Source organism: Erithacus rubecula (assembly GCF_903797595.1).
Source record: "Erithacus rubecula genome assembly, chromosome: Z".
In the NCBI taxonomy this organism is placed as follows: Eukaryota; Metazoa; Chordata; class Aves; order Passeriformes; family Muscicapidae; genus Erithacus; species Erithacus rubecula.
Genome location: NC_136661.1, coordinates 1576740 through 1589815, shown reverse-complemented (window position 1 = coordinate 1589815; position 13076 = coordinate 1576740). Strand labels below are relative to the sequence as shown.

At 36.2% G+C, this 13076-nt stretch overlaps 1 protein-coding gene across 1 annotated transcript in view; it reads left to right on the top strand.

Moving 5' to 3' along the window:
* Positions 1-13076, top strand: part of CNTLN (centlein) — a 186975-nt gene that overhangs the window by 95943 nt on the left and 77956 nt on the right. Inside the window, 1 exon segment of the mRNA XM_079330391.1 lies at positions 8943-9010. Within this exon segment, the coding sequence (XP_079186517.1) occupies positions 8943-9010 (68 nt within the window).

The following is a 13076-nucleotide window of genomic DNA, read 5'->3' as shown; positions in this document are numbered from 1 at the left end:
AAGTAATCTTTCTGGTTCTCAGTTTTAGGAGTGCTGGGATGTAGTGGACATCTTACTAATAATTACTCAAATCTAATAGGTCAGGGCTCTTGTTTACTTTTTTTCTGCAGTTACTAATTCTGTAGTTCAAAGACATATTCAATTAAAATGATGGTGTGTATGTGATTGTTTAGGTTAGGATAGATAAAAATCTGAAATACGGCCTTTCATTCTAGTGAAAGCAATTCCAGCCTAAGTTCTGCAACTAGTCTTGTGACTCTTCTGAGGGTTTGACAAAGTGCATGCTTACTGGCTGAACTGAATATTGCTCAGTGAAAATGACAGGCTTGAGTGTGAGAATGAGAAATACTGCACCACAAATAAATTACAATGCAAGAAATCAGCAGCATTTGGGGTAATGCAGAGTATAGTTTCTAAAAGATGTTTTTATGGATCAAAGCCAGAATTGTAAAATGCCACATGAACTCATGTAGGAGCTTTTACATAATAAACAAAATGACCCTTCTTGTGAAGAGAATTAGTTTTTTGTTTTCTTTTTCTAGCAAGCTTCCAGTTACATTTTCACCAAGCGCTGTGTCAGTTGTTTTCTAGTGAGAACGTTCTGTCAAGAATGGTGAGATTAATGCTTTTTAATTGTTAAGCTTGTCTCTAGAACATTTCTTACCTGTGTCCACCATATCTTGTAATTTCCTGCATCATAGCTAGCAGACAATTTTGAGGATTTTGTGTTTTTTTATATCAAATGTGTTTGTGTTTTTCCTGTGTTCTTCTGTATGTAATCAGACTTGCCTTGTTTTGTCTTGTACTTCAGTGCCTTCTCATATATTGTGGAATTGTGTCATATTGAAAACATGAGTAATGCTGCTAAACATTTTTTTCATAATATAGAAGCAGGTAAACACAATTAAAGTTGCATTAATGGTAAAATAAGGGTCAAAAAAAGCAGAGAGATGGTAAAGAAAGTTACGGACTCTGTGTTAACTTCCCTTTCTATTGTGTGCACAGAACTCTTGCTTGCCTTGCTGCTGGATCAAAGTGATTTCTGTAGATTATTTGATTTAAAAATGAATTGTTGTACTGATGATAAGCACTCTACATGCAAAAGAACTGTCCTTTTCTTATCCTTCTCTCTGGCCTAGAGAAAGGTCTTCAGCATTTAGAGGGAGATGTCTGATTTATTAGTCTACAGATATGTATGCATGTATAAAAATAAAGAAGTACTAAGTGTGTTGTATTAAACTGTACCGAATGTTCATAGAAGAAGCCTGTAAACCTACAGTCTGTAACACCAAAGCACACTGATTGCTGCTAATGTGTCAGACTGCTATTTTAAGAGAAAAAGGAGTGAGTAATGAAAACAAGTTTCTCTACAGTACTTTCTGTAAAGTTCTGTGATTTCAGGTAAAGGTAGCAGTGCTTGGTACATTCTGGCAAGATGAATTTAGCATACAGTGCTAATTTTCCACTTGCCTGTTCATAGTACTGGTTTTGGAAGGGAAATTGTAAATTTTCACGATTACCTGTATCTCAGCTTTGATAATACCATATGGAACTTCAACAACTGAATTTTTTTTGAAAAAATGTAGAAACATTTATTTCGGAGAGTGGAAGTAATATTTTACAGTGAAACTTCTTAAACATTGTTTACGTATTCTTGTTTTATCTCTTGAACTGTTTCCTAAAGTGTACTGTTTTGTAATTCTAGAAAGACAAATGTGGTGCTTAGTGTTCCTTTGTTGTGACCCAGCATGATCTCTGTGATAAACTACTTAGCCTCTTTTGTTTTATGAGGTAGAATATGCATATACATGCAGAAGTTTAACCTATCTTAATACTTTTGGATCTTTTTCTAATTTCTAAGGAATTCATAATGCATTTTCTAAGAGTTATTATTGTATTTTCTTTTTTCAAACACAATCACATGAGTAAAAACATTAGATCATCAAAATTTTCCTTAAGCTCAAATACTTTAGTGGAAGAAATAAATTAAGAAATTCATTTTTATCCTTACTTTGCATTATTGGAGACCAGATCCATACTAACAGCAGGCTGTAGACAAGAGACTTTAGTGTATCATCATATGAGGTTTATAAAGGTTAGAAGGACTGATACAACAACAAAATCCTCCTGATATTTGTCTGATGGGTGATGTACTCATACTCTGATCTTGCTGAGTTATATTGGTGGCAATGTTATCCCAGTCTTGGCGCTTGAGGTTGAATCTATTGTGAACTAACTACAGGCGCAAACACTGTTTATGAGGCTGTTCTGATGGTCTTATTTTCAAGGAATGGACACCTATAGATTAGAATAATAAACATAATTCACACAATGTAACATTTATATTTTTGTTAAACACTTCTTGATAAATAAACTGGATTTTGTGCTACAGTGAAACAGATTAAAGATTACTAAATGGTAGGTAAAATGTTAGGCGTGGGTTTCTATCATCCTTTTGCAAACTAAAGGTTATGCTGCATTTTGAAACTTTAGACACTAGTGCTTCTTTGACTTTGGCATGACTATTAACTTGAAATATATCTCAAAAGGCACTCTTGACAACTATGACACCATTCACTATTTTGTTGTGTGAACAGACATTAGACTGTTGACGGGGGAGTTGCTTTTATCCTTTTTATGCTCCTGAATGTGGGCTGTAAATCAGGGAGACTTTACTTAGCAACAACAGATATCTCTTCCTGCTATTTTCTTTCATCCTACAAGTGACTGAATTGGGAAACAAGAATGATAAAGACATATTTCTGGATGCATCAGTGAGATAGCTTAAAGACTGTATGTAGTCAAATACTTCATTTCCTTGGTTAATTAGGACTGTACATTTCTTTAGTGTAAACTGTAATTTTACAATATTTTTCCTGTAAAGGAATTCCAGTAAATCATTCTGGATAGTGTGAATGATGATAGAATGGCAGTACTTTTTGCTTTACTTTTACCTTGGCAGTGTTATCCTCAGACATATGGAATGCTTTTTGCTCTCTCACAGTCTATTTCAAACACCTCCTCCCAGGTTTGCTCTCAGTTTCCAAGGCTGTCAGTTGACACATAAATATACAGACTCATGTAACAAGCATATTTTGCCCTTTCTGCAGGCGAATGTACTTGAATCATAATGCAGTAGGAAGAAAGTGACAAATTTCTGTCAGAGTAGTGTTTGCCCCATAAAAGTTGGATAAAGTTTCTGCCTGGCTTGGTTCTCCAGACTTGAAGTAATTTTGGAGTAGCAGAAAATTAAAATTAATTTTTGCATTATGATGTACAAGACCACTTTTGACAGCTGCTTCCTATATTTTTTGTATGGGCTTTTTGCAGAAGTATGTGTAATGAGCATGTGTGCCATACTCTAGTCTTACAGAGCATAATTTTTACCTCTCTAAAAATTTGAAGACTAAAGAGCAGAAAGTGCAATTCAGCTTTGCTTACCTAGACGTTTGTCTGTTGATGTGCTGTCTTTCTTCTCAAGCACCTTTCTTTTCTGAGGGGAAGAAAACAGAGCTGTTTCTGCTGTCCTGTTTTCCTTGCAAAGATTATTAGGTATTTAATTTAAGCTTTGAATAAGAAAAAAATTCTTTCACACTATGTTGACCCAACATATTTAGAACTTACTTTTTAGTTACTGTAATAACCAGTGCTGCTGTCCCTTTTTAAGGACTGTGATAAAGAGCATGCAAAGCTTGGTTAACAGTCTTTTTTATGTGTGTTTTTTGTTTTGTTTTTTTTTAATTTGGCTTTCCTGTCTTTAGCAGTCTTCCACGACTCTAGAGGAAAACATTTGAAAAGGCAATAGTCAACCTTGTGGACTCAGAGGAAGGCTTCCCTGACTGCAGCAGCTCCTGGACTAGCCCCGTGATATCTGTCCATACCAGCAACAATATGCATTAAGAGATTGTGGTTGGTTCTGCTTATTTCTCCAAAGAGTCATCCTGCTGCAGTCTTTACAACATGTAATCCTTGGGAAGGAGTCGGTTTCCTCAGTGGGTTATTCCATCTTATGTATTCAGCTCTATTAGAAATTAGATTCTCTGCTTGGTTTTATTTTCCAGATAAAATTCCCTGGGACAAATGGGAAAAATGTCTTATTGTTTGTTTGGATGTTTATTTTAGACTGCCATGAGCCTGCTCTCTTAATTCCTTTTATCTGTATGCAGGAGAGTATAGAAGTCTGCTGCTGTCTTACCTGTGAATGCAGAAAGCTGCTGATGAGCAATGGCTGACTTTTGGGATGTGTATTACTCAGGAGGCAGCTGTTTGCTAGAGGACTAACTAGAGTCTTCTGGCAATGGGTTAACCCAGGGTCAGCAACTCTGGAGGGAAGGAGCCCTTTAAACTCATAAGTGCAGAGAGAAAGTTTATGCTATAGTTCAGGCTGTCTTTCTAAATTACCTTTTCTTTAATGCATTGAGACCCAAGTGCACATGTGTACATGTACCGTAGATTTGGAACTGTGTGAGGGCTCCTGATAGTATCTTTAGAATTGCTGACAATTAAAAATGATGAGTACTAGGATATTTTGTTCTAGCAAGAGAGAGTATATTTTGCAGAAGCCCTGCTTGTATACAGATGGTGAGAGCATTTCTCCTATTCTAATAACTTGATAAGTAAGCAACTGTTACAAAGAATTTCTTACTGACGCCTAGCTATAATCTAAAAGAAATCGGAAGTAATTCTTTTTGCATAACTGATTCTATAACACAGTTTTTAATATGCTGCTTCTTCCTATATTCCAAATGGGTGAGTATTGAAAAAACAAAATTTAAAAAAGGAGGAGTAATCAAAAGTATTATACTGTGAAAAATAGAGCCCAGAATATTGTATCATACTGAAAACAACATATAATTGTGGGTCAAGGTCAGTACCTTGAAAAATGCATGCAATACCTCCATAAACTATTATATGTATAGATTTAATCTCTCTTGATTTCTGAATATCTTTATTTTAAGACTGCTAATTGAGACTGTAGCAATCATTGTTGGAGGATAGAAATGAAGCATTTGTACATAAAACAAGATGCTGCTTGCTTTCCTGGTCTTGATGGTGCATTTTCCATATGTGTTACAAGCAAGAGAAATTACTTTTTTTATTAAGTTAATATTAGTAAACAAAGGACTTTGAGGTTGTTCTCAGGATGTAAAAACACATAATTAGAAATCTAACCCACCATATTAGAATATCTTATATATGCCAGTAGATTCCTGCTGATCAGGATGCTGATTCCTCTCAAATAAGGACTCAGTGTCTCTTCCTTGGAGCTGGAAGTTCTTCTCTGACAAGCTAGTCTAGAGTATCTAGGATTGCTGCTGCCCTGTTTCTCGTCAACAAAGTAATCTTTAAAATTACTTTGGAGTAGATTACATTGTCAGAAGGTCAGCTGGTTTTGGAAGCAGATAAGGAAATGCTTATTGTTGACAAAAACTTACTGAAGAAATACACTAAAATCTGCCCAATATACTTACAAGCAGCATAACCTCTTTTTGCAGAGGACTCAAAGCCATTAAGCAGTTTCAGGTGTGCATAAAGCTGAAAAGCAGTACACTAGTTTCTAGACTTCATATGGCTTTAAGTCACTTTTCCCCTAACTGATGGGCTATCATTTAAACTTGACAACACTGCTAGAAAGTATAACATGTACGTATAAATAAGAGCAAGACATTTTTTCTGGAAGAAGTCATAAATTCTGGACTTTTTTCAGTCTGCTAATTTTATTACTATTACTCTTTCAACTACATTGCAAAACTGGTCTTTTTTTCCCCCTATCTTTTTAGAAGCTGAAAAGCCTGAATGGAAGCTGAATAGTTATTTCAGAGACCATTTTCAATTCATCTGGTAGACAGACATAGGACTAGTGAAGTCCTAATATTAGAAATAGCAGTCATGTATGTATGTATGTCTCTCATGATTATGTAACCTTCATTATTGGCAAATTTGGTATGTTGTAACTGCAGATTTTCAGGACACATTTTCCAGCTATACAGTCTTCTCAACCTTAAATATAAACTAATCAGGACTGTAAAGACTCCTGCAGTGCAATCAGAAGAGAGTTGGTTGACATGATTTGAAAGTGGTTTGTATCTTTTAGATTTAAAAACCCAATCTATATTGTTCAAAGTAAACCTATGAAAAAAATGCATCTAGAGACAGGCCAAGTGATAATTGCAATTTCAACATTGCAAACTTTTAGAAATGTCTTGCTGTGTTAGCATTACCATTGCAGATTTGAGTTTAGACTTAAAGAAACTTTATAAAAGTTTAACTCAGTGGCTACTTATTTTCTTTAGTTTTGTATATACATTCCTTTTAAAGAATCTCCTTTGCCTGACATTATTTATGTATGTGTTACTTGTGTAGATTTACAGAGACAATTCTGAGCTGTTTTTGCATTACTTTTAGTACCATTCAGATTTAGTTAGGTTTTATTTCTATTTTTTCCACCAATTTATTAATGGATAAGAGGTTATTTACAGAATTCTGGCTTTTCAACACCCTGTGAGTTGAAACAGCCATACTCCCTATATCAATAAAAATTATTGTGCAAGTTGTCAAAATAGTTCACAACGTTAGATAAACACTTGTGCAAAGTTTGTATCTGGTATCTCTCCATTATTAAAAATATATCCCAGGAAGTTCTGTTTTTAAAGGTTGAGTTAAATAATAGAATGAGTACACAACAGAAATGTGACAGACATTAAAATGCAGTAGTAGTCTTTGTCAAGTGATAGAGTGTGAAAATGAGAATTTATGAGCTGGAAGTGACCAGTAAATACTCACACTTAGGTCACTTTGTCTGTTCTCTTGACCTGCATATTTTCATTGTATTCAAGTCCCACCACTCATTCTTAAATTATCATTCAAAGGTTTATCTTTTCTGAGTCTACAGAACAAAATTCTTTCTATGGAAAAGTTTTTTGTTTTTCTGTTGTGATAACCATAGACTTTGTTTTGAGTTCCCCATTGCTGTATGTATTCAATTTAGAACTTGACTCTTTTTATAATGTTGTATATGGTTTGATTTGCAACACTTGAATACCTACAAGTTACATACTCTTCCTTTTGTATGGGGGTTTTATCTTCAGGTGAACTTCAGTTTCTAGTTCTTCTTCATTTCTTACAAAATTCTTAGGGGTTTGAGGGGTTTTTTATGTCTAGTGTTCACTATGCATAATTTTGATATTGTAATTATGAGATGCTGACAGATACAGCATGCAGCCATAGAATTTAAAAAATTCAATTTTAAAAAGACAGAAAATTCGTTTTCCTCAAAAAAATGCTGATTTATAAATTTCATATGCTTTATGTATTTCCTTGCTCAAGCAAAAAAATACACAGTATGAAGAAGACAACTAAAAGGCCATTCTGCTTGTCAACTGATACCTTGTCATTAAGGGACTTGTGAAAGGGTAAACTGAAAGCACTATCCATGTTTGATGACACTTGCCTGACAGCAGACAGTTGGCTGTTTGGAAATTTTTGTAGGTGTATGCTTCTCCTGCAGTTCCTTAATATACTCATTGCTGAATTTCCCTCCTGGGAAAGAAAGTTGTGCTCAAATACTTGTGCCACTTAGTACTATAATCAGAAGTAGGAAATGTACTGAACTTTATCTGCAATATAAACGACAACTTTTCCCCTTCATTTAGTGACTACTGAATTCATTAGAAGAAAAAATTATTTGATATCTATTCTAAAAAGTTTAAAATCACTTTTTCTTACTTTTTATTTTTTCTTTTTAAAATAAAGCTTGTAGTTACAGTAATTTTAAAATGTGAAATTCATGGAAAATTCTAGGAGAAAAAAATTGTAGAAACACAGTTAAATGGATATTAATATAAGACATTTCTTGCCTAGTCTTGAAGCAGCATCAACTCCCAGTGTTTCTGCTGTTGAAAGATGGAGAAGACAAGTACTAGTATTAACAGCTTTCATTTCAATTTCCATGCCTTAAGTCTGAAATCAGCTTAGGAATGCTTCAGACAGAAACTAGTTTCCTACTGTTTAAATATCTTAAAAGACTCTGTCTCAGTCTCCATTGTTGTCTTGGATGGTTTCAGATGACATAAACATGGTGCTCTTTGCTCAGCACTTGCTAAATCAAAAACAATGGTCAGAGAAATTGCCTTTTCAGTTAGGACCAAAACCTGACACATTTTTTCTTTCCATTGTTTGATATGTTCATTGAAAGTGTACGATGCAAAAACTGGTGCAGTAAATCCAGTGAGCATATGCTTAAGATAATAACACCAAATATTTGCTTAATCTGCTAAAATAGTTTTAGAAGCTTTTGTTCACAATATCTGAAGTTTGACACCACTGTTCTGACTCTGTAGTTCCAATAAGTCAATAGTCTTCATTACCACACACAGAACTTGGTTTTGATCCTTTGAGTTGCAGGATTGCAGAGGAAATTCTTCTTTTACCCTCAGTAAATGAGGGAAGTGTCTCATGTCACTGGAATCTGTACAGCTGGATCACAGGTATCTTCAGATACCTAATCTGCTTCATAAAAGGGTAGTATGAATAGTTTAAGCCTGGTGGGGCACACGTAGTTTGTCAAATGCAATCTCACTTTTAGGAGAAAAAAAACACTGAGATTTTTATCTTCAAACTCATTTAAATTATTTTTTGAGTGTGAGAGAATTTCAGAAAAAAATTCTTATCTATTAAGTTGTTATATCTATTTGAGACACTGAGGGAGATAATGCTGTAAGTGAAAGACTGAAAAGCAAGTGTTTCCCCCCAACCCCTGCTTTTTGCCACTGTATTCTTTCAGGATGAGTAATTTCTTTCAGTGTTGAATTATACTTCAGCAGTTTTCTGTGGATTCTTCAATTGCCCTGAATTCCTTGAAGTCCCTTCTTCTTTCTTTGCAAGTTTGTACGTGAACCTTATGTGGTACTTCTTTCAAGTAAGTCTGTTCACTTGTTCTTCAGGAATGTTCTAATTGGAGAGCCTCTGCAAAGAGCTGTGCTCTTCAAGAAGACCACTCTTGTAACAAAAAGTACAGGCTATGGTGCTTTTATGGTTAATTTTAGAGAACTGAACTAGATGTGTAGATCTTGTTATAATGCATATCCAGTGGGGTTTTTTCATTTTACAAGTTCTAGCTAGAGTTGTTTAAAGGTTTTATTGTGTTCTTCAGATTAAGCAAAGGAAAGTGTGAGCAGAAATAAGTATAGTATCTGTTTCCAGATCACTTAAACACTCAGAAATTTGCTTAGTGCAAATATGTTGGCCTTGAGTGCCTAATATTTGCATTCAAAACTTTGTTAGTGAACAGAAGATTACCAGGCTTCAGATGTTAGAAATAATAAAAGAAACCAACTAACTGACTAGTTAGGATTAGGATAGGATAGGACAGGACAGGGCAGGGCAGGATAGGATAGGATAGGATAGGATAGGATAGGATAGGATAGGATAGGATAGGATAGGATAGGATAGGATAGGATAGGATAGGATAGGATAGGATAGGATAGGATAGGATAGGATAGGATAGGATAGGATAGGATAGGATGGGATGGGATGGGATGGGATGGGATGGGATGGGATGGGATGGGATGGGATGGGATGGGATGGGATGGGATGGGATGGGATGGGATGGGATGGGATGGGATGGGATGGGATGGGATGGGATGGGATGGGATGGGATGGGATGGGATGGGATGGGATGGGATGGGATGGGATGGGATGGGATGGGATGGGATGGGATGGGATGGGATGGGATGGGATGGGATGGGATGGGATGGGATGGGATGGGATGGGATGGGATGGGATGGGATGGGATGGGATGGGATGGGATGGGAGTAATTGGTTCAAAAAGGGAGGTTATATCTGTTCTACCTTCCCAAGATCAAGAAAATTAAGCTCAGGATGCAGGTAGCAGTCCCCAAAATGCCGTGCAGATTATTCAGTTTGGTGTAGTGTGACATGTATAATTTCCTACATATAAGACATTTTATTCACAAAGAGCACAACTCTAGAGACAGAAGAACTCACCAGGAGGACTACCATGAGTGAAATATGAGACCTGCTTTCTAACTGATGTGATAATGTCCTCTTGCACCAAAAATGGTCCTGCAATAAAGGAATTATTTTAAGGATAAAAGGAAGCGGATTTTGGTAGTCAGTAGTTTCATCCTGTCATCAAAGGACATATGCCTAACCTCTGGCCATTGTGATATTCCTTGGTTCTACTTAATATATTTAGGTAAGTGTCTTTCTTGGAGGAGCCTAAAACAAGACACAGCCACACATGCCATCTCAGAAGTGCTGAGTAGAATAAATTCTGTAAATTGGCTGACTCCTGCCTATATGTGTTCTTAGCCACAAAGTGTAGTTCTTCACCACAAAGGCATGTCACTGCTAATGTTTGTCATATTGGTTCAAAGGACATAATTTTTTTTTTTTTTGCAAGGCTGCTCTTGAGCCATTTGGTCTTATAGCATGTCCTCTTTCAAACAGTTTTTATAACGGGACTTTGCCTTAAGTTCCCATCAGCCATTTCTTTGCTTCCTATGAAGCGTTAGTGAACAGTCCAGCCCTCTATTGAGCCCTCAGTTGCTTCCCTCTGTGTTATATCATTTGTGAACTTGCTGTGAGGCACCCTAGCACATCTTTGAGGTTGTTAATAAAGACAGTAAACAGTACTGGCTCTGTAATGGATCCCTGAGGAACACTTATAAATCCTAGCTGCCAGTTGTACTCCATATGGCATATCATCACCCCTTCAACCTAACAGTTCAGCTAATTTTACAGACACCATATGTAATTTTAAGTTCAGATCTCAAATCCTTGGCAATAAGAAGATGAGAGACCATCTCAAATGGCTCTTGCCAAATTCAGGGTATACAGTCTTGCCAGTCATATTCTTACAACCAGTCATACATGCAGTGAGTTTGGAAAAGCAGGATTTTTCCGTGGTAAGTGTGGGGTAGTTTTCAATCACCTTGTCTATTAAGTAGCTGGACATTATTTCCAGGATGATTTGCTCTGTGACATTGTTAGAGAAAGAAGGAAGGCCTGTATTGGGTTTATGCCATTTTTTTTTGTCTTGAATAATATTAGAAGAGAGTGGACCAAATCAATTGGCCTAGGGATACTCACTTTCCAGAAAGGAAACCATTTAAAAATGAAGCAACTAGTCAAAAAATCTTCAACCCCTAAGCACTAGAGCAAGCAGTGCAGAAACATTGGTGGGAGACTGTTAAGAAAAATACTGTAGCTGAAACCCACCTGAAATATGTGCTTATATTTAAAAAAAAAAAAAAAAAGATAGTTCTAAAACCATCTCCTGCCCCCAAAGAGTCTTAAGGAGCTCTCTCTGAGAGCTTCTGAGAGAGACTGCAGTTTTTATAGCACTTACACAGAAAAGGTCAGAATTTAAAACTTGAGTTTGTATTGCTGAGAAACAGGTAGGACCAGTAAGTAGAGACAGGACAAATGCAGGTGGGAAGTTGAGAAGCTTAAAAAGGCTCTTGAAGACTGGTTTTCAAAGGTGCTTAACTTATTACAGCAAAGTTTTGCTTAAATAGAGTGAAAAAGAAGGCAATAAGGAAGCTTATCAGTTTGCTTAATGGAAACAGTGTAAAATGACACACTGGGTTTGCTAGGCCTAAATGGTTAATCTTTGTCATTAGATGATTGTTAGGATGTCTTTCAACCCAAACCATGCTGTGATTGTGTCTCTCCATGCTAATAATGATTAGAAGATGCCAACGACTTCTGTATGCTTTGCAGCAGATAGATCAAAGGCGTTAGACCTGTTTTAAGTATCTGTACAGCAATCATGAGGTCAAGTAGAGTAGTTAGTTGTAAGTATATTGAAGTTAATATTTTTCACATGTGGGAGGTGTGAAGAAAGTGAAGTATGAAATTACTCTAACCTCACTATTAACTGCCAGTGTGCCAGTGGGCCAGCATGTTGCCTCTGTAGCTCCCATCTATAGAATGGGCTCCAGAGGGAGCTGCAGACCAGTGAGCCTGACTGCTTCTATGCTTTGAGGATGGCAGTCAGTCTTTAGGGAAAAGAGAGTGAAAGGGGGAAAGTTAAAAAAAAAAAAAAAACCACAAAACAACAAACTAACAAAAAGCACCATAGAAAGAAATACCACCAAGCTCAGATCACAGTTCTTTTTGAGGAAACATTAATGTGGTTCCTGTAAAGGGAAATCCTGCTCCATTAACCTGCTGGATTTGCAGAAGGGTGACAGTAGCTGCGTGGTGACAGTAATCTAATCTGTATTTTTTCAATTGCCTTTAACAAGGCTCCACATGAAAGGTTATAAAGGTTTTTTTTTTTGTTGTTGTGGCATTGGAGTAAAGGTCCTTTTAGCAACTGGGAGACAGTTAAAGCAGAAGAAATATAGAGTGGCTTGTGTGCCACTTCCAGGGTGAAAAATTGGAATCACACTGCAGAAGCTGTTAGGCTTCTACGCTTTCTTGAGTAGCATCTGCTTTTGCCTCTGGTGGAGACATAGTACTGCTGCTGGTTGGACTTGGCACATTTGGGCACTTCCAACATTCACCCAGGCCAGTCATTGACTTGGACAGGTTTAATCTTGTATCGCACGTTGTAATTTTGGTTTGGACTTGATTAAAATTTTTCCATCTTGGATATATCATAACTTCAGCTAAAGATTATTTCATAAATAAATGAATTTATTTAGAGGTACTTAATTTATTCTGACTACAGTCTTCCCCTTAACTTAGTTCATATAATTAGTTTACTTCTGCACATCTTTCCTTAGCCAAAAGAAAAAATATATGTGAAGAAGTTTTCTCTTAAAAATCTTGTGCAATCATACTGCATTCTTGTCAATTAGTGTCTAGAGAGGCAGTGCATATGTTTATAAATGTGTTCATTTAAATGTTTTTTAATTCAAAAAGTAACTTGTTCAGAAGATAGAGGTTCAAGCAGGAAGCATGTTATGTTGATTTTCGTTTTTAATTACATAAACAATGTTTTTTCAAGGAAATATTTTGCCATTCAGCTCAAAAAACTAACATGCTGTGAAGAGTTAAGACAGTCTGGAGACAAAAGCCACTCTAGTCTGTGTTACAGAAGCTGG